The 26,043-nt window shown below is 32.6% G+C and overlaps 7 protein-coding genes across 11 annotated transcripts; 3 read left to right on the top strand and 4 right to left on the bottom strand.

Moving 5' to 3' along the window:
* Nucleotides 1–363: 363 nt before the first annotated feature.
* On the bottom strand, nt 364–2,884 carry LOC143177111 (coiled-coil and C2 domain-containing protein 2A). Its single transcript, XM_076374898.1, has 3 exons — nt 1,252–2,884; nt 1,032–1,186; nt 364–949 (listed from the first exon to the last, which is right to left on the bottom strand). Exons 1-3 carry the CDS (start codon nt 2,882–2,884, stop codon nt 410–412), a joined length of 2,328 nt encoding a protein of 775 aa, XP_076231013.1. The 3' UTR covers nt 364–409.
* A 2,551-nt stretch (nt 2,885–5,435) lies between these two features.
* Nucleotides 5,436–7,723, top strand: LOC143177453 (tubulin alpha-1 chain). The gene is made up of 3 exons (XM_076375356.1): nt 5,436–5,567; nt 6,166–6,388; nt 6,533–7,723. The coding sequence occupies exons 1-3, from the start codon at nt 5,565–5,567 to the stop codon at nt 7,657–7,659; spliced, it is 1,353 nt and encodes a 450-aa protein (XP_076231471.1). The 5' UTR covers nt 5,436–5,564; the 3' UTR covers nt 7,660–7,723.
* Nucleotides 7,724–7,863: 140 nt separating this feature from the next.
* Nucleotides 7,864–11,005, bottom strand: LOC143177452 (E3 ubiquitin-protein ligase RNF14). 3 transcript variants are annotated; one of them, XM_076375355.1, is made up of 5 exons: nt 10,861–11,005; nt 9,311–10,255; nt 8,981–9,209; nt 8,733–8,905; nt 7,864–8,426 (listed from the first exon to the last, which is right to left on the bottom strand). In XM_076375355.1, the coding sequence occupies exons 2-5, from the start codon at nt 10,196–10,198 to the stop codon at nt 8,166–8,168; spliced, it is 1,551 nt and encodes a 516-aa protein (XP_076231470.1). In that variant the 5' UTR covers nt 10,199–10,255; nt 10,861–11,005; the 3' UTR covers nt 7,864–8,165. The 3 variants fall into 3 exon arrangements, with proteins under 3 accessions (XP_076231470.1, XP_076231469.1, XP_076231468.1); XM_076375354.1 differs by having other exon boundaries at nt 10,849–10,983; XM_076375353.1 differs by lacking the exon at nt 10,861–11,005 and adding an exon at nt 10,575–10,767 and having other exon boundaries at nt 7,875–8,426.
* A 98-nt stretch (nt 11,006–11,103) lies between these two features.
* On the top strand, nt 11,104–15,995 carry Alg7 (Alg7 dolichyl-phosphate N-acetylglucosaminephosphotransferase). Its single transcript, XM_076375360.1, has 7 exons — nt 11,104–11,303; nt 11,397–11,511; nt 11,793–12,238; nt 15,018–15,206; nt 15,276–15,346; nt 15,411–15,574; nt 15,652–15,995. Exons 1-7 carry the CDS (start codon nt 11,134–11,136, stop codon nt 15,715–15,717), a joined length of 1,221 nt encoding a protein of 406 aa, XP_076231475.1. The 5' UTR covers nt 11,104–11,133; the 3' UTR covers nt 15,718–15,995.
* Mgat3 (beta-1,4-mannosyl-glycoprotein 4-beta-N-acetylglucosaminyltransferase) lies at nt 12,328–14,707 on the bottom strand. 2 transcript variants are annotated; one of them, XM_076375359.1, is made up of 3 exons: nt 14,251–14,707; nt 13,696–13,978; nt 12,328–13,609 (listed from the first exon to the last, which is right to left on the bottom strand). In XM_076375359.1, the coding sequence occupies exons 2-3, from the start codon at nt 13,852–13,854 to the stop codon at nt 12,482–12,484; spliced, it is 1,287 nt and encodes a 428-aa protein (XP_076231474.1). In that variant the 5' UTR covers nt 13,855–13,978; nt 14,251–14,707; the 3' UTR covers nt 12,328–12,481. The 2 variants fall into 2 exon arrangements, with proteins under 2 accessions (XP_076231474.1, XP_076231473.1); XM_076375358.1 differs by having other exon boundaries at nt 14,067–14,707.
* Nucleotides 15,996–16,141: 146 nt separating the features above from the next.
* On the bottom strand, nt 16,142–19,644 carry Tom70 (translocase of outer membrane 70). Its single transcript, XM_076375352.1, has 8 exons — nt 19,205–19,644; nt 18,577–18,750; nt 18,301–18,508; nt 18,076–18,217; nt 17,596–17,947; nt 17,259–17,483; nt 16,951–17,171; nt 16,142–16,861 (listed from the first exon to the last, which is right to left on the bottom strand). Exons 1-8 carry the CDS (start codon nt 19,457–19,459, stop codon nt 16,696–16,698), a joined length of 1,743 nt encoding a protein of 580 aa, XP_076231467.1. The 5' UTR covers nt 19,460–19,644; the 3' UTR covers nt 16,142–16,695.
* Nucleotides 19,645–20,976: 1,332 nt separating this feature from the next.
* Tbc1d23 (TBC1 domain family member 23) lies at nt 20,977–26,005 on the top strand. Of its 2 annotated transcripts, XR_013001543.1 has the most exons (10): nt 20,977–21,217; nt 21,905–22,125; nt 22,270–22,474; nt 22,569–22,805; nt 22,893–23,268; nt 23,334–23,547; nt 23,626–23,937; nt 24,011–24,143; nt 24,232–24,665; nt 24,762–26,005. XR_013001543.1 is itself a non-coding variant. In XM_076374987.1 (9 exons), exons 1-9 carry the CDS (start codon nt 21,189–21,191, stop codon nt 24,503–24,505), a joined length of 2,001 nt encoding a protein of 666 aa, XP_076231102.1. In that variant the 5' UTR covers nt 20,977–21,188; the 3' UTR covers nt 24,506–26,005. The 2 variants fall into 2 exon arrangements, 1 of the variants encoding a protein (XP_076231102.1); XM_076374987.1 differs by having other exon boundaries at nt 24,232–26,005.
* The last annotated feature ends 38 nt before the right edge of the window (nt 26,006–26,043 follow it).

Below are 26,043 nucleotides of genomic sequence, written 5' to 3' on the forward strand. Positions count from 1 at the left end.
CACCTTTCCAAAAAATGCTTAAAATATATAATATTATGTGAAGTATCAATATACTCAATTTAATTATAAGATATCCATATTATTACATATAAAGAGTTTTGATATTCTTTGACTAGCTTGTCTAGTAAATCTTTGTACTTTTCTATTGCAAATATAAATTTAAGAAATTCCAAAAGTAGTTAAGAATTATTGAAAACATAGTAATAGAATTCTATTGAGTTTTTTGTAGAATATTCTGTCATACATCTTTCTATATGTAAATGAAAATTTAATAAAAATTATATATTTGAGAATTTCTATAAAAAGTAATGTATTTTGCAGAATTTCTTTTTATTCAAAAGACTGTTTATTGATATTGTGAAATAGACTTTAGTAAAATATACAAATGTATCGTAAATAAATTAATAATTTAATCTCGACTTCTAAGAACAATAATAGCTAACCATATTGAACAAACTTTTCCAATGTAAGGTTGTACATAACAGACTATGGCAAATTCAACTGGACCAGATATTTCATAGATTTTTGTGGCATGTAACTGTTCAGTCAGCTCATCTATAGTACATTCACGTTTGTTCAGTATAAAACCATGAACATGATAAGCCCTGTACAATTGTTTTAAATCTCTTTTATCTAACTGTAATTCTGGGGATGGTTCTATCTTTGAAAGAAAATTTCGTAAAATCGTCATAACATGCCGATTGAATGTTGTTGTTAATTCAATTGTACTACGCCAGTGAGCCAACTTGTCTTTCAAATGTTGTTCTATTTCAACACTTGTTCTTTTCATATTCTTTACTTCATCATCTGTAACATTTAATTCAAGGATTTGAACACTATGATCAGTTTTTGTAGAGGTAGTAGTACTAGTGGGCCTCCAATCTCTGCTTGATTTCACATCATATTTAAGACTGTATGGCAACACAGATTTATGCAAATTTTCCCATATCTGTGAACACATTACTTATTAATTGTTATGTATAATTGTATATTATTTGAAGCAAGTTGATTATAAGAACAGTTATACTAACACCAAAGTGATTAATTAAACGAGACACCTTTATTAAGGGACAAAGACTATCATCCAAATTGTAATGAGTCCCAGTATCTGGATCCCATAATGAATATATCCCATTTTCACTAATACTCAAGACAAATGCTGTCCACTTACTGATTTGTGAAGAACCTGGTATTTTGAACATATTATTAAAATTAAAATTTAAAGCAAAAGTATATACCAGTAATACATACCTAGTAAGACATAGGTTTTCAGATCAAATCCTTGTAATAGTGTTGCAAGTAGAGCTGCTCTCCCATAGTAATCTACTTTTTTCATAGATAATGCCTGACGTGGTGTGACTGGTCCATAATGTGTTGGCAGTGATGGTAAGAGCATTGCTAATCGTGCAACATCCTTTGGATTTTCTAAGCCATTAATTTTGTATGGTATAGTAAGACACCGCTGAATTCCTTTGAGTATGGTTGTGCTTTCAATTGATTTTGGTGTACCAGAGTGTTCCAGTCTAATTAAAACATAAATACGAGTAGCAGAGTGACCTGGACTAGCTTGTATATAGCCAAATAATAGCACAGGACTATATAAAGGAGATAGTGTAATCCATCGTTCAAGTTCTTGATAATTCTTGTGATATTCTAAAGGGATTCTTGTTTCGCCTAGCCATTGTTTACCCCAAACAGGATGTTGATCATATAAACGAAATTTTATAGAATTCTCATCATTCTGTCTTGGTAACTCAAAATGCATTGTTTGTTGCCACACAGGTGCAGGGCCATCTGTTACAGGTGTTGTGTGAACTATACTACCCCATTCAACTTCTACAAAGGATTGAACTTGTGCAGATTCTTCCCTAATTGGTACTTCTATTCCTCTTAGGATATTAACAGTAAGAATCGTTCTCCCTACTGGATGCTGTTTACGAGCAGCAGCTGATGGTTCTAATGGTCTTCTAGGTTGAAATAGATTTCTAAAGAAGGTATCAAATAAAGAAAATGTAGGCTGTTCTGTGATAACTATATCTGGTGGCTTTGTTTTTTCTACTTGAACTTTTTTAGGAACAACTTCTGAATCAACTTCAAAAGTTAATGCTGGATCTTCTAACAAAAAATATTTTACTTCTTTTTTATGAATATTTTTAAGTGGTCTCAGCAAAGATAAATTATTCTGTGGATCATTTGGATCATTACTTAGCTTATAAAGCTGTGTTATACATGATTCCGGTTCATCTGATCCATAATTCTTTAAAGTAATTGTACATAGCACTGTTCCACCGTGTACTCTACCTGAATTGTCACTTATTGCAAAATCAATTTGTACTTTACTGTTTTCAACATTACGTTTAGGCAACAGTAGTGGTAGTATACTAGACTGTCCACCTTTAGCGTGTACTTGTATTGAAAGATTATTACATTCTGAATTTTTTATTAATAATTTGTGTAATTTTCTATTAAAAGGACTATGTGTTTTACATATAATAATTTTCTTAAATAACAAGTAAACAGATGTAATTTGAATTGTATCTGACTGATCTGTTAAAGTATTAATATTAACTTCACGGATCACAATCTCTACAAGTTTCCCACTAAATTTATGTTTTTGCTTATACTCTACAATTTTCATATTATTAAATTCAAAGGGCTTAATGTCACTATAAATAAAAGGACCATCTGAAACATAAAGTCCATCTTCACTTATTGCAGTTTTTTCATTCAGTTCTCGAGGATTTTTATTATTTCGAGTAAGAACATCTGCTTCTTTTATTTTACTTATTACAGGATATGTATAACAGAGACTTAATTCTTGTTCTTTTTTATCTTGTCCGTGCTGTACATGACCCGTAATGAAGTCAATGTCTTCGGTAGACATTTTAATAAATTTTCATAATAGTATTATTTAAACAAAGGATTCACGTAAATAAACCTGCGTTCATTATTTGACAGGTGCATAAAGACTTATCGTCCATTCTTTGTTTACATTGCAATGGTTGCCATGGTTACCCATTGTTACGTAGCAAAAAATAAAAGCGATTTTAGTGACACCTATGAAGTAAAAATCGGATGAGATCGGTATACTTATTTCCTACGCTTACCTAGAATTTAATTTTAATTCCTACCACTTTAGCGCTGTAATCTTATTCCAAACTAAATTGATAACTTTGGGTGTGACAGAAAAATGATAAATGTGATATAAAAATATATAGTATGATAGATCTATCCTATAGTTTAGTAATTGAATAAAACATTAATTGTCCATGAATCGTTGATATTAAATATTTAAGTACGTTTCGTAATATATACATTTATTTCTACATAATTATGCAACATATTATCATACAAAAGACTTATTTGGTGATGAATTGCGTATTAAATGTATGCACACTTTCCTGGTGCGATTTGCCCTGTGCAGAGCGAAATCACTAAACCGTGCAGCTGCCGTCATCAGCCGTGACAAGAGACATACTTATAAACTCGTCGTCCTTTACATACTTACATAGGTAGTACGTAGGATGCAAAAAGAAATCTGTTACACATATAGACATATCTCGCTAGCAAATATACAGTAGAATCTCTTTCAATGACGTTTTAATTATTCATAGTTTCTTTTATTCAGAGTTAGTGCTATTCGGTGTGACGCTAATATGAATTTCAGAGAAAATACATAGGTTTAATATACATATGTACTAAAAGGAATAGAAATTTTGTCCACGGAATTAAAATTCATTTGTCTGTATTTGTTGATATGTAACCTGCACCTTGAGCAAGTTATTTCATCACAGGATACATGTATAGAATTACGATTTTCGCATAATTTCATGACTCGAAAGTTTTACATTGCTCAAAGAAATACGAAATTATAAAAGAGGTCAGAAACCGCGGTAAGGTGAGATCGCAGAATCACGAGTAGAGAGCGGATACCAGCGGATACGGTCTGTGCTCGTAGGCAGGAAGTGGATCACTTCAATTCATCCCATAATCAATCTACCGAAGTTGATGCATCTGTCTTAGACAAATTCCTTATATTTCTTACACAGTTGAACTTAATAATTCCATAATAAAATGTGACTGAATGCACAATGAAATTAAAACTCTAATTTAAATCGATCGATTTGTAAAAAGTTGTTTAATGACGTAATTATATCAATAACAACTCAACATTATTATCGATAAATATACTCGTATCATTTTCTTAATTATCTTTGTTGAAAAAGTACGTCATGCTTCAAAACCAGTCGATAAATTGTCACCTACAAATCTTGAAATTATTTTATTTTGTCATTATTCTATTATTTTTTAGTGGTTATCGTTTCTCCAAAATATTTGAGAAGAATTAATTATAAACTGATTCATAAAGTATTAACACGATGTATCTACTTCATAAGATTTGAATTGTAACGTGTTTTTACGACACCCAGTAGACACAGACGAGATCAATACTCAACATGGGTGTATGTAATCCAAATATTGCAACCGGCGTAGAGCATTGAACTACGGACTTTAAAATATCCTGTTGAACACTGGAAAAATCTAATAATAATTACCATGTAAAATATATACATACATATATCTATCATAAATATACATATAAGGATCAATATTTAAGAATTCATTAGATTTAATGAATTCTTCAAATCAATATTTAAGAATTTTATAAACAATTTCGTAAAAATTTGAACAGATAAGTTGATTAATTAAATGCAAAATTAGAAACCATTTTCAGTATGCTTTGTTCGTCCTTCAAGCCCTCAAGCCAGTACCCAAAGAGAACTATTCTCGTGGAAAACCGAAATGTCTATATATAGCAACAAGAAACTGACAGATGCGTGCATTCTGCATTGCATGTATACATATATATCCGTTACATTGACCAAAGCAAAACCGTTAATAAAGATGAAAAAGCATAGTAAGAAAGAAAGCAACCTTCTACAGATATTCAACTAATTTCCTTCCTATAACATATTTAACTGCATTTTGCTCTAAATTACTGTATTAACAATCATTTCGTTACAGAAACGAGCACACGAATTACATGAGTCACCAATCAAAATGCACTATCCAAATATGGAAGAAACCGTCACCCATAGCGACTGCATTTTCGTGTGTATATCGACCACATTTCATTGGAATATTATTAAGCTAATTGCTATAAAAAAATTCATCCACTTTAATATTAATTTCGTGGCATAGTAATGAATGAATATGTTGCTGTTAATGTCAATGAAACAGGCGATTATATTGTTATTACGTGGGACTATATTTTCCGTATAAGGTTCGTCTACCAGATCGTTCGTGGGTACTGCGGTCGGAAATGGACCAATCGTAGACGGGTATGAGGCCATCGGCGGCCAATCAGAGCACGCTGACGAAGCCCACACCGAGGGTATAAATGGCTGTGCCTGGAGGCCGGTGATGCATTCGTTTGAGAATCAGCGATCGAAGGTGTGTTGTTGTTAGCGAAAGCTTCATTACTTGCTTTGGCCAACTGTCGACGCCCTTCCTGTTTTTACGCTTCCTTCTCGAAGAGCTAAACCTCTACCTTATACTACAAAATGGTAAGTCTTCGTTTTTTCTTAATACCCCGAACGAAAACGGGACGATAGTCCTGTTGCTTAGGGAAGGGCGGCCATCTTATAACGGTCAAATGCCGGCCGGCTTCCGGCTTCAGACTGAAATAATCTTTCAACGTGTCCTTTTAGCTTTTTTCAATTGCTATTTAAGCATGAGTTACTTAGTTCTCTATCGATTTATTTAATTTTTCGAGAAATTTAATTATCGAAGGATTTCCATATGTTAATATTTATTTATAAATTTGTAATTTCAAATTATTTGTATCGGTAATGGTCCGTAGGATTTCCAGTTTCAAAAACTTCTCATAATCATTTTTTTTTAAATTATAATTACTAGAGGCGTGCGGGTAGTTGACAATGAGATTAGTGGGTGGGGCAGGCTGGGTTGGGAATTTTTCTTGGAATCGAGGTATGAAGAGAAAGTTAGTAATGTTCGGGCATTCAAGATTTTAGGAATTTGAAGCTGGATTTGGGATAAATTAGGATCTTGAAAGTTTATAACACACCCCTAATAATTATTATATATGTTGTTAGTGAACTATAATTCGACTTGAAAGTAATATATTTTGTTATTTTGTTTCAGCGTGAGTGTATCTCAGTTCACGTTGGACAAGCTGGAGTCCAGATTGGTAATGCCTGCTGGGAATTGTATTGCCTGGAGCATGGCATCCAGCCTGATGGCCAAATGCCATCTGACAAAACTATTGGTGGAGGTGATGACAGCTTCAACACCTTCTTCAGTGAGACTGGTGCAGGGAAACACGTACCCAGGGCAGTTTTCATTGACTTGGAACCTACTGTAGTTGGTAAGTATCTCTAACATATTTACTGATGATCATTTTTTTTTAACATTTTATAGATGAATGTTAACAGATAGCTAGTGAAGTTAATTTGTAGTAGTAAATACTTTATAATACATGATTCTAACCAACATATTTTCTATTTTTTAGATGAGGTACGTACTGGTACTTACCGCCAGCTGTTCCACCCAGAACAGTTGATCACTGGCAAAGAGGACGCAGCGAACAACTATGCCCGTGGTCACTACACGATTGGAAAGGAAATTGTGGACCTTGTATTGGACAGAATCCGCAAATTGGCAGACCAGTGTACTGGTCTTCAAGGTTTCCTAATCTTCCACTCCTTCGGTGGTGGTACCGGTTCTGGATTCACCTCTCTGTTGATGGAACGCCTGTCTGTTGACTACGGCAAGAAATCGAAACTGGAATTCGCCATCTACCCTGCCCCACAAGTCTCCACCGCTGTCGTCGAACCATACAATTCAATTCTCACCACACATACCACCCTTGAACATTCCGATTGCGCATTTATGGTCGACAACGAAGCCATTTACGATATTTGCCGTCGTAACTTGGACATCGAGCGACCCACTTATACAAACTTGAATCGACTGATTGGTCAGATCGTGTCATCCATCACTGCTTCTCTGCGGTTCGACGGTGCCTTGAACGTCGATCTGACCGAATTCCAAACCAACTTGGTTCCTTACCCTAGGATCCACTTCCCGCTGGTGACATACGCGCCCGTCATATCCGCGGAGAAAGCGTACCACGAACAGCTCTCTGTATCAGAGATTACTAATGCATGCTTTGAGCCAGCGAACCAGATGGTGAAATGTGATCCTCGTCATGGAAAGTACATGGCCTGCTGTATGCTGTACAGAGGCGACGTCGTGCCCAAGGACGTGAACGCGGCAATCGCCACCATCAAAACGAAGCGCACCATCCAGTTTGTCGATTGGTGTCCAACTGGATTCAAAGTTGGTATTAACTACCAGCCACCGACCGTGGTACCTGGTGGCGATCTTGCCAAGGTGCAACGTGCCGTCTGCATGTTGTCGAACACCACGGCTATTGCCGAAGCTTGGGCCCGTCTTGACCATAAGTTCGACTTGATGTACGCGAAACGAGCTTTCGTCCACTGGTACGTTGGAGAAGGTATGGAGGAAGGTGAATTCTCCGAAGCCCGCGAGGATCTTGCGGCTCTCGAGAAAGACTACGAGGAAGTCGGCATGGACTCTGCCGAAGGCGAAGGAGAAGGCGCTGAGGAATACTAAAATGTTCGGCCATTGATGTTTTGATACGCCTTGTGTTTGAAATAAATTGATTTCTCGTCAGCAATAGATTGTATTTTTTTAATACTGGAATCCTTTTTCTTAGATTAATTTTGTATGAAATACTCATTGATTTTCGTACAACTCCCACATTTTATTTCAGAAAAATACAGTATGGAAGCACATTTTATACTTCACACAAATTTCATTATATATTTTTTTGTATAGAGCATATGGTACTTCATTGATTCCATATATATTTCATTATTTGTACAATACAAAAAAATTACATATTTTGTGTCTTGTACATAAAAACATGATCAAGTATAAATAATCAGATTAAAAGCTATAATATTCATAAAGAATTTCTGAAAAAAATCATTAATCACAAGTAAACAGTTTTTGCACTGCAAAAATTCATTAAGCAAAAAAGAATTCATCATAGGGCAAACCAATTGCTAAATTTTCTTAATTATTGTAGTTTCACTTTAACTATATATAACAAATTTCTAGTGAAACTCGAAATCTGGAGGCATATATTCAAATTCGAAAAAATCATTGTCTTCATAATCTGGTGGCATATATTCAAATTCGAAGAAATCGTCTTCGTCATCAATCTCTGGCGTTCCGTAATACAACTTGTTATAGCATACGGAATTCGTGTTTCGAAAATGTTCGTAAGGTGTATCTCGATTAAGAATGGTGCTGCACAACCAGCAGAAAAATACGCTGCAACGCCAGCACACCATTTTGTTACAACCATCCGATTTCTGAAAAAACATAACTATATTGTATATATCTAACACAATTTTGAGACATCTGCAAGAAGGGCATGAACTGAAAGTAGTATTACTTGAATGTTAGTAAACTACGCTGTCTAAAATTTTTGTTAGCAAAAGAGTACACACTCTAATGTTTTGTTTCATGACGAGTATATAAATTTTGTAATTTTTATAAATTAAAAATCTAGCAGTATTTTTTTATGACAGCGCCTGATTCGCTTCTTTGACCTGACAGCAAACGTATTAAAATTGAATGATATAAAAAATGTAGAAAAAAAATCTGTAATGCAGCACCTCAATAGCAGCATTGCAATTAGGGCATTTCTGAGTGCTGCTTTTAATCCAATTCTCAGACATCATGTTTTCTACCAAAACCTGAAGTTTCTTTTTTCCATAATGTTGTTCCATCTCAAGCTTTTTCTCATCTGATGCTTCTTGATACTCAGCTACTAATCGATGTGTCTCAGCTAAAATATAATCAGTTTAAGATTAGAAACTGTAAAAATGAATGTATCCATTCTATATAGTCCACAGAACTGTACCTGAATAAGTCTTGCATGGTTCTATGCCATGGTATACCATCTTGCAGTAAATGCAAAATGCATATTGACACATTGGACAATTTGCCATTTGCTCGTTCGGCTCACGACTAACTGGATATTGACAATTACGTCGCGGACAATATACTATATCTGTCATAGTATCCAAAGTAGTGCTCAATAATATAGAATCGTACTTTGCAAATAACTCAGGACTTACTAAATCTTTTATCTGAAAATTTTTATGAGATTCTAATTACATCGTAATTAAAATGCAGAACAATAGTAAAATTTAAAATATTGTACATGAAAAAAAGTAAAATGAAAACTTACCTGAGCAGGAGTTGCTTCAGAAGTACACTTCTCTCCTGGACAAGAAATATTTTGCACACTTCCATCTTTAATTTTAACTTCAAAATAACAAGTTATACAATCCTTACAAAACACATGAGAACAAGGTAAAAATTGTGTACAATGTTCTCCTATTTTATCCACAAAACATATCTTGCAAGTATAAAAATTCTTTTTGAACTCAATTTGATTGCGTTTCTCATTGTAATCAGTTAATGCCTGTATAGGATTCCTTCCACTAGGACTATCCAAAATAGCTCTTTTGTCATAGTGTTTATGTACAAGATTTTTTTTACTCAAATATTGAATATTGACCTCTGTTTTTGTCTTACTTTTCACATCTTCAATACTGCATTCTGCATCTATGTTATCTTTGATTTTGTTTTTCTGATTATTTTGTACCTTTTCCAAAGCTGTTTTATAACGGGTATAAGCATGGCTAATGTTAAGGCTCTCCTGTATCTTTAAATACTCCAAAGTCTCATCTTGTAAAAAGGCTACCCACATAAATAAGATTTCTTGCCCTTTGTTCTCCACCCATAACTTGTCCAATTTTTTGCATAATTCAGCTAATAATGAAAGCCTTAGCCAAGATGAGTACAAGGTGAATTTAGGTGGTGACACAGAAGGATAACTTTCTGGTAGATTAATATGCAATGTCAAAGGTGGTAAATGAGATACTATGATTTTCTGCTCCAATTCTTCTGGGTATCTAAGATCCTTATAAATTATAGTATAATCTGTAGGAAGATTTACAAATATTTTAAAAGTACATTGGTAATGACCATTTTCCTCTTCATACGAAAATTCTTCTGTGTTGTAAATACTTTCCAATGCAATAATCTCATCCTTCTGCTTTTCACTATCCATCAGAACAAATGAAACTGATGATAGAATATGATAACAAATTGATCACTCTTGTCAGTACTGAAATTCATAAAATTTTATGAAAATTTTATCATAAATTTGTATATGTTAATTAGTGATTAATAATACAAAGTTTTGTACGTTCCATGGTACTCTTTAATCGAAAATAAAGACACGCTTAGCATTTGACAGTTTTAGGTTAGAAAACCATAAAGAATGACAAATATTTCTCACTTTTTAATTATAATTAAAAAGTACAACTACAAAAATAAATAAATCTCGAAGCATTTGATGTAGGAAACGAAATTATAAACTCATAAAGACCACTTAAATAATGAGTAGGTATTTCATAATTATAGGTACTTGATTGCAATATTACCTTACACATATTCTATTTAAGAAAAGTTCGCACTCTTTATTAACGAATCTATGTACTAATTTCGAGAACAGTAATGTTCACAGAAAAAGAGGACAAGAACTGAACTGAAATCTCTGTCAAAAAATTTCGTATGTTCCATAAGAACACGGAAGAGCCTACAAAAACTAAAATAATGATCCTGAACGTGAAAACCGAAAAACTTGTAAATATTGCAACACAAAATCGCTCAAAATAAACACACTATATATTATCATTTAGTGTCTTATTATCGTACAATTTCACATACTAAAACCCAAATAATTTCGGAGTCGATTCGTTTGCCTCCCAATGAGTCCTTGTCGTTCGACGTTATCGATGGTTTTAAATTTTCAAACAAATATGTGTACGTTACAAAATTATTTTTTCACGTGTCATTTCGAGAAACGTGTTATAACAGTGTTATCTAGCCCAAAGAACTACATATAACCGATAATATCTGTATTCGGCCACGTCGATCATTTGTGTATATACACACAACCTGTTGTCATATATTTAAACAGTACCATTTAAACTGTTCAACATGATAGACAACGACGACACGTGGAAATTCATGTTTCCACTTTTAATTAATTTCGCGATGTCGGTTTGTGCATATTTCTTAACGATACGCTTAATACCGAGAATTAAAAGTATGTTTATCAAAGCTAACCTGTACGGGATTGACATGAATAAAAATAGTAGTGAAAAAGTGTAAGTGAGCATTTGATAATAATATTTCATTGCTCCATCGTTTACTTCAATGGAGAATAGACAGGTAATATGTATATTTTAATTCTTTTCCAGACCAGAAGCACTAGGTGTTGTTAGTGGATGTCTTTTTCTCATAACGCTCTTCCTGTTCATCCCTATACCGTTTACAAATTATATATTTAATGATATTAATTTCCCTCATAATGAGGTATACTATGAAGAATTTATATAATGTATGATTTATTATGCATAAGATAAAGTAGCAATTATACTTGAAATATCTGTGCTAATAATTCTATATTGTCAGAAAATATGTGTATAATGTAAGATTATTTTTGTTCAGTATTGAACAGTATTTATTTTAATTTATTATATGGTAGCATACGTATTTCAAGTTGACAGAACTACTATTGTACCTTATCCAATGTAAATAATGGATGAAACTGTAAAAGATTTGAAGGGAGATAATGCAGAAAATTTCAATTGCAGTTTATGGAGTTTTTGGCTGCTCTACTTTCCATTTGTTGTATGCTACTCTTGGGTTTTGCTGATGATGTTTTGGATCTTCGTTGGCGGCATAAATTATTGTTGCCAACAATTGCTTCTTTACCACTTTTAATGGTCTATTATATTAACTTTAATTCTACACTAATTATTGTGCCAAAACCTTTAAGATTATGGTTTGGTTTCTCAGTGAACCTTGGGATATTTTATTATGTATATATGGGAATGTTAGCAGTGTTTTGCACAAATGCTATAAATATATTGGCTGGTATAAATGGTTTAGAAGTTGGGCAAAGTTTAGTGATCTCAATAAGCATTCTTCTTTTCAATGCTATAGAATTAACTGGAGATCTTTGGAAGGCACATCAGTTCTCATTATATTTTATGCTTCCATATATAAGTACTTCTTTGGGCTTATTAAAATTCAATTGGTAAGTTCTGTGAATTATTATCCATTAAACAAAAAATACAATAAACTACATGGAAAGGATACATTCAAATAAGAAAAATATGTTTGTAGACTTCTGATTTCTTTATAAGTTATATGTATAAATTATTTAACATTCACAAATTGTTCAACATATTATTTTGGTATGTAAATTCAGTACAATATCATATAGTTTACATTGAGTATTGAGTATGAGTTAATATCACAGTCGGGTGTGACCAATATGTCAATAATAGTCTAATTTAGCATAAAAATTCTCTACTAGCCAGTCATACTTCCATGTATTATTAAGTATTATTTCAGGCGCAAAATAGAGGTTCCGAGATTTAGAAACTCTTAGGAGATTAGTTTTCCCATCCAACCACAATCCGCTTCCTATTAGGTCCTCGATAAACGGTACGTCGATAGTTTTTTCTAGTTGAATCTCTTTGGATTTAACTTTATCGTGTAAATTAGTTATAATATTCGCTGGTGCCTGACACAGATAACAGTACCAGCCTCCATAATGATTCAAGTCTCCTATAACTAGGCCTAGGCTATCTCTTTCGCTTAAGTCTCCTTCCAGTTGTTCCAACATGATAGAATTGGATTGATAAGCTTCACGCATTAATCCAATTGTACATGCACCAACTGTTATCGTTGTTTTGAGAGGATGTTGCCAAAAGAATCCATAAACAGACCACTTCAATCTAAAACCGATAGGTTGTGGCCATCCATTATATACTTTGAGGAACATTAATGCCCTGGAGTTTAATATTTGTTCTGGTTCAGTCGTTACATAAATATCGTCGTCCCTTAGATTTCGTACTACAGTCTTTATTTTATCCCAAACGTATTTAGATACTACTCTTAATGGCTTATGCATCTTTGTTGCTATATTCATATATAAAATTTTTTTCTGTTCTTGTCGTAATAAACCTTTAAGTAGTTTATGTTGAAAATTATCCTCAGCAGTACTAAAATCACAGATTACAAAAAGATCTACTACATTGTATAATTCTTCTATTATCACTTCCGCAATTGCTGAATTATATTCGTTCAGGAAAAATGTGTGAATAACGTGTCTAGCTATTTTACGATGTTTTAATTTGATGTTCTGTTTCGATGCCATAATTGCTCTCCAGACAACTTCTGGTTGACCACAGTCTGAGCCGTGCCATCCTTGAGTACAAATGCATTTTTGGAAATCTCTACTACTTCTCATTTTCTGATCATCAACTCCATATTTCCAGCAAACAGTCTGATTGTATACTTCAAATAGTGTGAAAGTCTTAATGTCCTTTAATTCTACCTCCCCACTGATTGTCTGATATATGGGAAACTTTTTATGATTAATTTGATGAATTTTAGATTCCTGCAATCATAGATAGAATTTTAAAAATGAAATCAAGAGCAGAAACAAACTGCTTGAAATAGTATTAGTATATAATATAATCTTACCTGTGACTCTTCAAATTTCACAAATGTAACAGAGGTATGAGTTGTCGATACAGTTAACTCAGAAGGTGGTGTTGTAGCAACATAAATAATAACAATGAAAACTTGTAAGACTAATAGTGTATAAAGCAAGGCCAGTTTCCCATCTAGGCGGGGCTGCATCGCACTACTTTCTTCCTTTAATTTGTCAGTTGTTCATCATATGTTTCGTAAAGATTTTACTTTAATCACATTTTCACCATGTGAAAGGTTCATCCAAAAGCATGTGTACAACCGAAGTATGAGTCTGAGAAAATAAAATTCTTCTTTACTGAAGGCTCTTTCTCATTTATTACACTAAGTAAAACGTTGCAATTAAACTGATTTACAATTACCTTCTAGGCATCATTTCTAAAATACTAACAAAGTGAGAAATCCTTGTATGGACCCAGAAATTCACGATAGACTAAACGTTATACAGTAAAAGTGTAGTTCTTTTCTTTGTTCGGAAGTTTTAAGTACAATGATTTTCTGCGGTATCGTGGATACAGGGTCTACATAATTTGTTTATAAACTCACAATGCAGTCTGATGCTGACGATGAGGTGAATGCCTTTTGCCCCGTGACGTTTAAACCGTGACGTCACCGCGCCCCGACGTGCCATTTAATTTTAAAATGGTCTCGATCACTGATTAACCAACTTCCACGATGAACGAAATAGCTTTTCCCTAGGCAACCTTCAATACATGGCTAATCGTAGGCTCACTCGCTGCATAGTGCAACATATTTTCGATTTTTCCATAGCGAGATTGATCTTTCGTTCAAAGGTATCCCGCCTTTCTACCCAGATCCTCTGCTTTCGTGGACTACCCTTCCAAAGCAGCGTAACGAGCTGAAAAACCACGCCCGAATGCTCTTCTACGCAACCTCTTTCGTCAACGTTCCTTTTCGGCAAGCGCGATCGCGACTCTCCCAGGGCGCACGCGTCTCAAACGAGGCTTGGGCATTATTGAAATAAACTATTTGAAAGATAATCATTAAAACAATACATTATCTTATTTGGCAAGATATTCGAAATAATCGTATGTTCGTTTATTTAAACAGATAAATGATTTTTCTTTAGATTATTTTGTTATTTAACTGTCGAATAAAATAATTTTTTATTTGTTCAAATATTTATTTAAATGCTTAATTTTTCAAATACTCAGTATCAGTGTCTTCCTGACAAACTATTTGAAATGAGAATAACTTCGAGAATTGAGAAATTTAAAAACTATTTAGTATAGATAAATATGATTGTTATGAACTGAATTTTTTAAGAATGTAATATTTGTTTCCTGTTCAAGGTATCCAGCACAGGTATTTGTAGGTGACACATTTTGTTATTTATCTGGAATGACATTTGCTGTTGTTGGCATTATTGGACACTTTAGCAAAACAACTTTGCTATTTTTTATTCCACAAATAATTAATTTCCTTTATAGTGTACCACAATTGTTTCACTTCATACCATGTCCCAGGCATAGATTACCAAAGTATGTGGTATAATTAACTAGTTTAATGTGTAAAGAACCAAAACTATTTAAATATGGATTTATTCTTAGGTATAATAAGGAAATAGACAAGTTAGAAATCAGCTGCACAGTGTTCAACAAAAAAGATATTGGTGTTATAGGTAGTAGAAATATTTACATTTATTAAACTAATTTAATTTAGGATTAATCAAATTTTTTTCTTAGGTAAACTTATAACATGGATATTTAGGAAACTAAGTTTAGTGAAATGGGAAGAAGATAAGACAGGCATTGTTACTTGTAATAATTTTACTTTAATTAATTTTATATTAATTAAAACTGGACCAATGAAAGAATCTACACTCACAATCATTCTCTTGTTAATTCAGGTAAGTTTTGTAGAAGATTTTTGATACCTCAATGTTATTTAAGTACTTAATATATTAAATGGTCATTAATGTTTTAGGTCTTATGCAGTTTATTAGCATTTGTCATAAGGTATCCTCTTGCTTCATATTTTTATGATGTTTGAAAAGACACACATTTAAAGTCAGAGGTATATACAGCATATTATAAAATCACAATGTTTTATAACAAAATAATGCATTTCTTGTGACAATTTTTTGGATAAAAACTGTTCAAAGATGCATATGCAATTTTATATTCAGGCATTCAACATTGGTGCAGTCAGATACATGTAAATATTAGTTAAACATACTATTTTTAACAACTAAATATGTTCCTTTCCAGTTTGTAAATTACAAATAGTTTATAGGAATCGGGTTGTAATAAAATAAAAATGTATAACTTTTTAAAAATAATATAACATTATATAATTTAAGTATATGATGTTTACATGAATTGGGTAAAGATGTTTTATGTGCTTTGTACAAAATAATACAAAATACAGTTTCAAACTAACAATTACTGATAAGATATTACAAATTATAGGTAAATTGCATGATTACTTTGCAATTAGCAATATTTATCCATAAAATATATTTTTCTAAATGCAGTAAACAATTTCAAAGTGAACCTTTGATAATCTAAATATATTTAACACAATAATTCACAACACATGTAAATAGTTACAAGGAATCCTTGTTAATAGGAATTTCATTCACGATTCATTGTGATATATCTTTGTAGCAGTACTTCTTATATATAATAAGCAAAAATTAAATACTTTCTAAATGCAATTTTCGAGGTTCCATTCGCTGAAGTCTGCTGAGAAAATACTGGATCAATGTACATGCAAAGAATCACGATATTCACTCTTTGAACTTTTACATTTTTTTTTTCCACAGAAAAAGCAAAACTTTACGATTCGATTAAAAGATAATAGTGAACAATTGATGAATGTATCATGAAATTTCTATTGGAATTTTGTAGAAAATTATGTTAATAGATTATACCGTTGATACGAAACTTCATTCTTCAATTCTAGTAACCAAATGTATTTTTTATTTCAATTTACGATTTCGATTAATGCAGTTTTTACGAAAATTTATTACATATTTTGGAAATTCGATATTATATCAGATCCTAACCTATTTTTCACTGCAAGTTGAGCTTTCGCGGCATCTCTCAAACTGAAAAGGTGTGTAATTTCTGTATTTGTGCGAGCTAATTCTAACGCCTTGTCAAATAACGCTATTGCTTCTTCTAAATTTCCCCTGTTAAAAAGATGAAAATGCATAGTTTATACAAGAGAAAATTGAGTAATTTTTTATACAAATTGTGTCACATAAAAATAACAGCTTACCTCTGAACTTCAATTGTTGCTAGCGTTTCATACCCAAATTCGCACTTACTGTCAAATTTCAATGCTTGGTTAATGTACTCAACAGCTTTCTCGATATCACCATTCCATTTTAATTGTGACAAACCTCTTTGCACATAAACTGTAGAATTATATGGGTTTTTCTCAATCGCTTTTGCAAAATAGAGATCTGCTTTTGAATATTGTTGCATTTGTGACAATATCTGTATCATTGGAAAATGAATTCAGTTTTATTATTGTAATATTCATGTATTTAGGATAACATGGAATGTCAAAATATTTATTTGTACCTGTGCATATATCATATAACTGTCGGGGCAGTCTGGGAATTTCTTAATAGCCTTTTCAAATCCTACCATTGCTTCTGATACTAATTCTATATCTTCGTTGACTAAACCATAATGGAAATCCGCGGAACATTTGTATACATACGCTACTCCAAATTTCGGGTTGAGATCAACAGCTTTCTTGAAATTATTCCTGGCTTCATCTACTCTATCCATAAATAAATTTACCTGAAATTCATACCGCGCGTTCAAACAAATACATTTGTATGCACTGTCACATTCTATTAATTAATTAATAGACGTGTTTCTCTTTGCTTAGAATGAGCGAAGATATTAATACCTGTCCTTTGTGGGAATAAATATCGCAACACTCGGCGTCGATTTTAGTAGCCATATTAAAATCGGCGAAACCCTTCTCTGAATGTTCTAACAGCATATATATAGTAGCCCTTTTTATTAAGGCATTTACTTTTACAGCTTTTGAAACAGTATCACTATCTATAATAGTTCCAAAGTCTTCAATTGCAGCATCATGCTGCCCTAATAAAAGATAGAATGTAGCTCGTAAAAGTAGGATTTCCATTTTGTGTGGCAGTATATCTGATTCAGAACTGTTGAGTTGTTCAGTACAAAGTGATATTATATTATCATATTTTTCTTCTCTTAAACAGTCTAAAACTTTTGCATAACCCCTAAAGATTATATAATTATAAGGATAGTAAAAAAACGGGTAATATAATGCATTATTTAACAATGATTCAGTAAGTTGTTATAGAATTCAAAATAATGATATAAATATTACAAATGTTTAAGTACTTACGTAGTTACATTACTATTGTCTTTGTTTTGAATCATTGAAAAAACGGGGTCCCTAGGGTAACTGTTAATATAATTTTGAACAATATATTTGCTAGGCATAACAAACTTTTTCGTTGCCAAATATTCCACAGCATGTTGTTTACCTAAAATAATATTTCAGTGCTATATTTACAAATATTGTCTTGAAAAAGTTGTAATTATACACATTATCTAGTGCAACACTTACCTAGTTGCTTTAAAACCCTGTCAGCCATTGATAATGCCATCTGATTATTATACCCTTCCAAAATACAAGCAGCAGTGACATCCTCCAAAGCAGTTTCTAGTTCATTACAATGTTCCAATGCACGTGCTCTACGTAATAATGCTTTTACATATTTTGGTTTTAACTCTAAAGCCTTTGTACAATCTGCTTTCACAGCACTGTATTTTTGCTGTAATTTGATTTTGTCATAGAATATTATCATTTTAAAATAACTGTTAGAAATGAAGAGATTATTACCAGGTGTTCATAAGCTGCTGCTCTGTTCTGATAAAAAATAGCAAGTTCTTCTACATTTTCCTTAGGGCAAGTATCAATAGCATTAGTGTACTGTGCTATTGCTTCATCATACTTTCCCATTCTAAAGTGTCGATTTCCTTCATCTTTAAATCGCTGAGCCTTTTCCAAAGGTGTCTATAATATAATATATTCCCTTTTTGATACATAAAAGCTTTGAAACCAAACATGTACCATATACAACAATTTTATAATCAATTAAGTTTCTAATCCAGTCAACAAGATATGCTAAGCCACATATCTAAAGTTATATCTCCATTGAAGCCATAAAAAGGTTGTTTTATATATCCAAAAGGAATAGTCACTTGTTACCAAGTTCTTCTCCATGTTTCTATTGCCAATAATAAATCTGCTTTGAAACCGAAGCAAAACTCAGATCTTTTCCAGATCCTGTTTCTTCGGTACAAAATATTTCTATAAGTTGGTATTTGCTACAAACATTTTGAAATATACAGCCACAAGAGGTAACAAAATGTTCTTTATTGTCGCCTCAGTGAAGATATACTTTAAAATTTGCATCAATAGTACTTAAGACCATCGATTTTTCAATTACGAATATGACATTCCTAACCTCGACTAAGACTTCATTCGTAGTTTTCGATGGGGAACCTATGTCAATGGATATCTGTTTGTCAGCAATCGATGTGTTACTTTCCTTCGAGCTGTTCTTCGATTTACTTCGATTGGACTTCGACGACGGCTTAGAGCTGCTCTTACAATACATGTAACCGAGGCCCAAAACAACCGGCGCTCCAACAGCCAGAGCGAGTTGCCATTTTGGTAATGGACTGCCGGTCACGCTGCCTGGGCCACTTGCACCCGACATTTTCCACGTATTCCTCGCTGTTTCTTGTTGTCACGTATTTACATGTGCCCCACGTTTCTTCACGAATCTCACCGTGACGGAGGTGGATAGTAGAACTAACGTGAAGTCATACGACCATGCGGACTGATCGTCAAGGCTGCTTGCAGACGAATCTCCCGAAAAAGCATTCGTTTAGTACGCATTTCCACCGTCACGTGAACCTAGCGCTTAACTTATCGATGCTAAGAAGACGGCGTGTCAGGCGCGTGTGTCACTGAATAAACTTTGAAATAGGGTGAACTGAATTATTGCCTGATACGTATAAGTAAACTGAAAACAAATGATTCAGATGATTGTATTAGAATTCATTGAGTAGTTGGAATGTTTTCGTATCAACGTCAACTTTAATGGGCGAAAAGGTTATTTTTAGAGATACATAGAATGCGTAGCTATTCTTATCGTGCATACAGGGTGAGACGAATGAAAGCCTAGCGACTGTATGGAAAATGAGTCTGAAATATGGAATAAAATTTCTTATTGCGCTGTGTTTTATAGAAAATTGATTTAGAAGTATTTTTCTGTATCTTTAAAGTAGTTTAAACAGATTAGTCATATTTTGATATTTAATGAAGTCAATCGGATCGGAGACGTTAAAATATGAAGAAAGATATTCTTATCTCTGACTGGTGATATTCGTAGTATTAACGTATCTTTCTCCATAAATATTTCTCTACGGTACAACTGAACTCAAAGTAATTTCTATTTTAAGTTCATATTGAAGGCACGTTTACCGATTTGATCATTTAAATTTTTTTCCTTGCGTTTTAAAGTCGTATCGTCAACTCATTGGTTATTAATGACTAGTAAACCATTTGAGATTATTTTGAACATTAATCTGGATTGTTTTAGAAGTTTAACGAGGTTATAGGTATGCTCTCTTTATGAAAAATTGTTTTTTAATAGTAATTTCTGATTTTTAGTAATGGAGTAACTCATGTTTTACTGCAGTGATAGATTCAGTATAAGTAATTAACGTATATTTAATTACTGAATCTATTTGAATTTCAAATTATGTAAAGGTTTCGAACTTTAATAACTGAACTTTGAAAATAACAGAAAAAATTCAATTTAGTTTTGCGTAGTTTGGAAAATCTTTAAAATCGTCTGATGTAAGGAGTATAAATTCGACCATTATTTCCTAAAATTTCATTTTTCAAGCAGTGTCATTTTGTCTAGTAATTAAATTTGTTTACTGCGAGCAAATAGTTTTTCGCTTCCTCTGAAAAACGTACTTTTCTGAGTTACGTCACTTTCATCGAGGATGTGTGATATTATCGAGCGACAATCAAAGCAATAGCTGTCAGTGGCTTGGATAATACGTATGAATAGTTGATTTTCGTATGATCGATTCTGCCTCTGAAAATTGCTACTTGTTCTCTTTCCGATAGTTTGTTACAGTCACGAACAGTCACATCGTCTGATATTCGCGCCTTTTTGTCGCGCATGTACCCAACTTTCCCTGAAAGATGGCAACAGTCTGTCAACAGGAGCGAAGTTTCGTTCACAGTAATAGGGATAGATCGGCGAATTTCGAAGCGGCCACGAGACACGGCGAATGTCATGTAAACGAGGAGATTCGTCGAAAAATGTTAAGTGATCAAGAACGTGTACTACGCTGCAGAAAATTGTAACGTACATGTAATATTTTTTATTTCTTGCACACTTCGATAAGAGTGTGACGTTTATCAAAATGGCACTACAAGAAGAAGAAAACACCTGGTGAGCTGATTTTGAAAGTTTTCGTCAGTTTTTTGAACAAGGCACGGTTGTTTTTTCGACGAATTCGTATTTTCATTTTTCTGTTCCTTTTCTTTCGTACAATGTCCTCGCTAATCGGTTCGTAATCACAATTTGATCAATCGCGGCGTTACTCCACTTGTTTTATACAAATATTGGAAAAGATTAGTGTACTAAAAATAATCGAATCTGCATATTACTGCGTGTAAATTCTAAGTGTTGTTCTGTGCCTTTAATTTCATTTGCATTCTTTCATGGTCAATAGCAACGTGTCACTAATACTTCCTTCATTATTAATTAACATCTTAGTTGAACTTGTTAACAAATTTACAGATGTTTGATAATTAGTTCATGAAAATATATAATGAAGAACTTTTAGTGTTAGATAAATACTGTATAAATTATGTCTAATTAATGGAGAAACTATGTTATGAATTTAAAGACAGTTATGAGAGAATATATTAATTCTAATATAAAGCAATATAAAAGGATAGTCTTAATTAATACAGAAAATAGTCTAGTAGTTTTATGTGAATGATCTCAAAGCATAGTAGGTAACATCTAAAAATTTGTTTATGAGTAAACCATTCATGTATCGCTTGTGTATTATTATTTTTTAACTTTAATGGTTTTTATAATAAATGAATTAATGGAGAATGATTAAACTAGGGTTTTGGAGCTTGAAGCAGCTCTTCTGGATGCAGAGGCACCATCTGCATCTGATATATATGCAATTTGCAAAGGGCAGCCTGTCCCTATAAATTTGAGGCCTGATGTATGGCAAGCATGTTTAGATGTTATTGATCGGGGTAATCAACTAAATCAATTTAACGAAGTTTTTGACTTACCTGAACAAAATATTATTCGTGATGATTGTCAGCAATTAGTTGGTAAGTTGTGAAACATTATGTTTGATTATTCTTATCTCTATAGGCAGAAACTAGTCCAAGCTTATCTTACTGGGATCCTATGTATTTTAAAATTAAACACTGTGTTATATTTTGAAGTTACTGTATAATATATTTTTGTTGCAGCAAAACTAGGGAATGATGATGAAGACAAAGTTTCAGTTGTATCTGATTTAGAGTCTATTTTAACATTTTACTGCAAAAGCAAAGGAAAACAATATAAGAAAGGAAATGGATGGATAGAGTTATTGGGTCCTTTAATAGCTTTAAAATTACCACGTAGTGCAACATATAATTTATTTGAAGCAATAATAGATATTTATATTCCCAGGTATAATATTTTGTAATTAAAACTATTACATTAGAAACAAATTCTTTAATATTGAAGTCTCTTTAATGTAGTTTTTTGATCCATATATTTTTAGAGGCGAAACATACAGTTCCGTATTAAGACTATTATTACTTTACCATGAGCCAGAATTATGTTCTTTTTTGGATACAAAAAGAGTATCTCCTGATCAGTATACAAAAGGATGGGTGACCACTCTCTTTGCTGGTGTATGTTCACTACCAGCTGTTTGTACAATGTGGGATTTATACTTCATGCAAGCTGACCCATTTTTCATGTTATTTCTTTCACTTATTATGGTAATAAACGCTAGGTAAGAAATCTGAAATTTACATTTATCTGCACACATCTTATTTCCATTAGAATTACATTATACAAAACTAATTACCGTTCTACACAGGGAGCAAATTTTGAGTATGAAAGATGATGATAAACAGAGTATAATAGATGCAATAGCTGCTATGCCTTGTGCTCTGGAAGCAGAGGATGTAACAGATTTTTGCTCGTTAGCGCAATATTATGCAATGAAAACACCATCGTCTTTTAAACAGGATTTATATTCTGTTATGTTTGGCGATGGCTATGATGAAAAATATATATCACACGCGCTGTGCTTGCCCGTATCGGCTCAAGAATTAGTTGAAAATTCTATTGAAACTCCGTCCGCACCAAATACCTCTGTTGAATCTGTCAGATTTTTCCTAGTGGATTGTAGACCTGCTGAACAGTATAATGCAGGTCATCTGCCAACTGCGTTTCATCTAGACTGTAATTTGGTATGTTTCTTTTTGTATCTTTTTAAGCATCAGTGTATTACTAAAATGTGCAAATGAAATTTCAGATGCTTCAAGAGCCAGCTGCTTTTGCTACGGCAGTGCAAGGATTGTGGCAGGCACAACGACAAGCATTAGCTGTTGGATCACAAGCTGGTGGCGAACATCTCTGTTTCTTAGGAAGTGGTAGACAAGAAGAAGATCGTTATACCCATATGGTAGTTGCATCCTTTCTGCAGAAGCATACCCAATATGTTAGCATGATTACATCAGGATATCAAGGTAAGAAAACTGGTTCAGCGTTAGAAGTATTGGTAAACACTAGTTACTTTATCTTCGACACTAATTATTTCATTGCAGCCATACACGAATATTTTGGTGATGAGGTTGTTTCTAGTCTTGTTGATCATAATTCACAACACTGTTTGGTGTGCAGTGCTAGTTTATCCGATACGAATTCTAATGAAACGAGTCCTGCCAAAGTTAAAAATAACAATTCTGATTTCTTTGGAAAGATAAAGAAAGTGAAAGGGAAGTTGTTCGATTATATCGTTAATCCATCAGCAAGTGTTCATAATAACGTGGAAAACAGAAATGGCAAAGATCCAGAGCTCACTAAACGGCAAAAGAAAACGGCTCCTGTGTTTAGTATAGACGATGATCAAGAACTAGGTATGACCTAATTGGCATACTCATTATATTCATTGCTATAATTTTCTGATACTTTAACATATATATATTTCAGATATGACAATGACAAATAATGAAAGTGAGGAACCTGTTGAGGTAGTGTCCATTCAGCAATGGATGAAGGATCCAAAATTATTACATTCCTTTAAGTGTCAAGAAGTGAAAGTGAACCGTGATCTCTGTGATAGGTAAATGCCTTAGTAAAATAGAAATGTATTACGTAAAGGTGAACGTGTGTACATTTCCAGTTAACGTTTCGTGTACATTCTTTTTCAGTATACTTTTGGTTACTGACACTCATCTCATTGTACTCCGAGAAATACCAGAGCGAAAGGGTGCAGCACATGTAATTGTTAAACGTCCATTAACAAGCATAGTTAAAATAACATCTAGAAAGCGGCACTCGGACCTAATTACGTTTAAATATGGTACAACAGAATATAATTCTACAGTCATTTCGGACATGGATAAGTTTCTTATACCAAATGCGAGTGAAGCTACCAAATTAATAACGCAACAGATTTTAAAACAATTGAAAACATCAAATTAATGTTAACAATTTTATCGTAATACTATACACAATGAATTTTTTCCATTCTTTTGGTTCATCGAAATGTTCTAAAATAGTCTGCAGATAAAAATCGTTTGAACGTTTCATACAGAGAATCAATTAACACGATGTTATTATCAATAATGTATGGCCAAAAACAGTATGTAAAGAATTGTCAGATATTAGTAATTTTACCAAGTCATTATTTTTATCAAAATTACATTTGCACTTACAATTTTTTATGTACTTCTTACAGTTTTTAAAAGCGTACATTTTCCATGGGGGAAGCATTTTTTGCATTTCTTTACACAATAATATCATGTAAATGTCAACGATACTGAAACTTAGCTTTTATTTTACATATGGCTAAGCAGTGGCCTTAATATAAAGAGAATAGGAGAGGTAATGGACTCTGCAATGAACACACTTAATGGAAACTAACGTGCCATGGATTAAAAATGTTATTGATTGTAACATGGTACCAATATTTATGAATGTTAACAATTTATTCTTTCTTCTTTGAAGAAATATAACATAAATCTTAACGACATGCTAATATAGCATTTTCAGTATCCATGAATATATGATATCTACATTATGATGAACTGATAATTGGTCCTAATATAATGCAATTCGAGGGATATTACATCCTAATCGTCACGATACTTGCATTTTATAGTATATAGTCTTGCAATACATGTCTTTATAAAATATTTACTGAAGGTACAAAAATATAATGAAAATTAAACGATATCATCTTACAGGCATACCTATTACACTGCCTGATTGTATTTAGACAAATTTTTAAACTTTACGATTTACGACCTTTCGAAAATATATCTGTAATTCGCAAGAAACGTCTGTGTCTATTTCTCAAATACATAGTTAAATCAACTATTGGTATAATTCTTCTTGAATCAAATAGGAAGATACTAGTACATACTGATGGACTGTAGAATTAATTTCATGGATCTTTTGTGCACATTGTTGCACTGCCCTTTTTTAATTTAAGACAATACTATTTGCAACAATTGTTTGTGTAGAAATTCTTTGATATGGTTGTTATTTTTTCATTATGGTACGATGGGAATTATTTATATCAATGGCTATTCTATATTTAAAATTATAAGGAAATAATTTGAAACATATTTAATAAATCTATTGAAATTTTAAATCTTGTAGATACTATCATCATTGTTAATATTTGTAACAATAGTAATCTGTATTATATTTCATAATATGTATAATGAATTCTATGTATAATAGGGATTTTCTATTTATGTGCTTCCACGATGAATAAACGACGAGCGTAGCGGGATAGTTAATAATTAAAAGAACTTCTATTAGAATTTTAAAAATTATAGTCTATTGTAAAGCACCTCAATACAAGTTTCTTAGTTCTATGTAAATAAATTTTATGTAATGTATTATGAATGCGTTTAAATAACGTGTATTTTTAACAAATTGTAAAAATAAAGTACATAATTATACCTATTGATATACACTATGAAGTAATATAATTATTAAAACTAAACAAT

This window comes from Calliopsis andreniformis, chromosome 3, assembly GCF_051401765.1.
Source record: "Calliopsis andreniformis isolate RMS-2024a chromosome 3, iyCalAndr_principal, whole genome shotgun sequence".
NCBI lineage: Eukaryota > Metazoa > Arthropoda > Insecta > Hymenoptera > Andrenidae > Calliopsis > Calliopsis andreniformis.

Bases quoted from the DNA above. Each gene is read 5' to 3' on its own strand.
- Tbc1d23 (XM_076374987.1), top strand. From the start codon at position 21,189: ATGGCACTACAAGAAGAAGAAAACACCTG. The intron at 23,269-23,333 runs GTATGTTTCTTT...ATGAAATTTCAG, and splicing joins TTCATCTAGACTGTAATTTG to ATGCTTCAAGAGCCAGCTGC. The intron at 24,144-24,231 runs GTAAATGCCTTA...ATTCTTTTTCAG, and splicing joins AACCGTGATCTCTGTGATAG to TATACTTTTGGTTACTGACA.
- Tom70 (XM_076375352.1), bottom strand. From the start codon at position 19,459: ATGTCGGGTGCAAGTGGCCCAGGCAGCGTGACCGGCAGTCCATTACCA. The intron at 18,218-18,300 runs GTAAGTGTTGCA...ATATTATTTTAG, and splicing joins CAGGGTTTTAAAGCAACTAG to GTAAACAACATGCTGTGGAA. The intron at 17,948-18,075 runs GTAAGTACTTAA...TATAATCTTTAG, and splicing joins GACAATAGTAATGTAACTAC to GGGTTATGCAAAAGTTTTAG.
- Mgat3 (XM_076375359.1), bottom strand. From the start codon at position 13,854: ATGCAGCCCCGCCTAGATGGGAAACTGGCCTTGCTTTATACACTATTA. The intron at 13,610-13,695 runs GTAAGATTATAT...CTATGATTGCAG, and splicing joins TGAAATTTGAAGAGTCACAG to GAATCTAAAATTCATCAAAT.
- LOC143177111 (XM_076374898.1), bottom strand. From the start codon at position 2,884: ATGTCTACCGAAGACATTGACTTCATTACGGGTCATGTACAGCACGGA. The intron at 1,187-1,251 runs GTATGTATTACT...TCAAAATACCAG, and splicing joins GAAAACCTATGTCTTACTAG to GTTCTTCACAAATCAGTAAG. The intron at 950-1,031 runs GTTAGTATAACT...ATGTGTTCACAG, and splicing joins GTTTAATTAATCACTTTGGT to ATATGGGAAAATTTGCATAA.
- LOC143177452 (XM_076375355.1), bottom strand. From the start codon at position 10,198: ATGGATAGTGAAAAGCAGAAGGATGAGATTATTGCATTGGAAAGTATT. The intron at 9,210-9,310 runs GTAAGTTTTCAT...AAAAATTTTCAG, and splicing joins CTGAAGCAACTCCTGCTCAG to ATAAAAGATTTAGTAAGTCC. The intron at 8,427-8,732 runs GTGCTGCATTAC...ATGTTTTTTCAG, and splicing joins ATTGCAATGCTGCTATTGAG to AAATCGGATGGTTGTAACAA.
- Alg7 (XM_076375360.1), top strand. From the start codon at position 11,134: ATGATAGACAACGACGACACGTGGAAATTCATGTTTCCACTTTTAATT. The intron at 12,239-15,017 runs GTAAGTTCTGTG...TTCCTGTTCAAG, and splicing joins GGCTTATTAAAATTCAATTG to GTATCCAGCACAGGTATTTG. The intron at 15,347-15,410 runs GTAGTAGAAATA...TTTTTTTCTTAG, and splicing joins AAAAGATATTGGTGTTATAG to GTAAACTTATAACATGGATA.
- LOC143177453 (XM_076375356.1), top strand. The intron at 6,389-6,532 runs GTAAGTATCTCT...TCTATTTTTTAG, and splicing joins CTTGGAACCTACTGTAGTTG to ATGAGGTACGTACTGGTACT.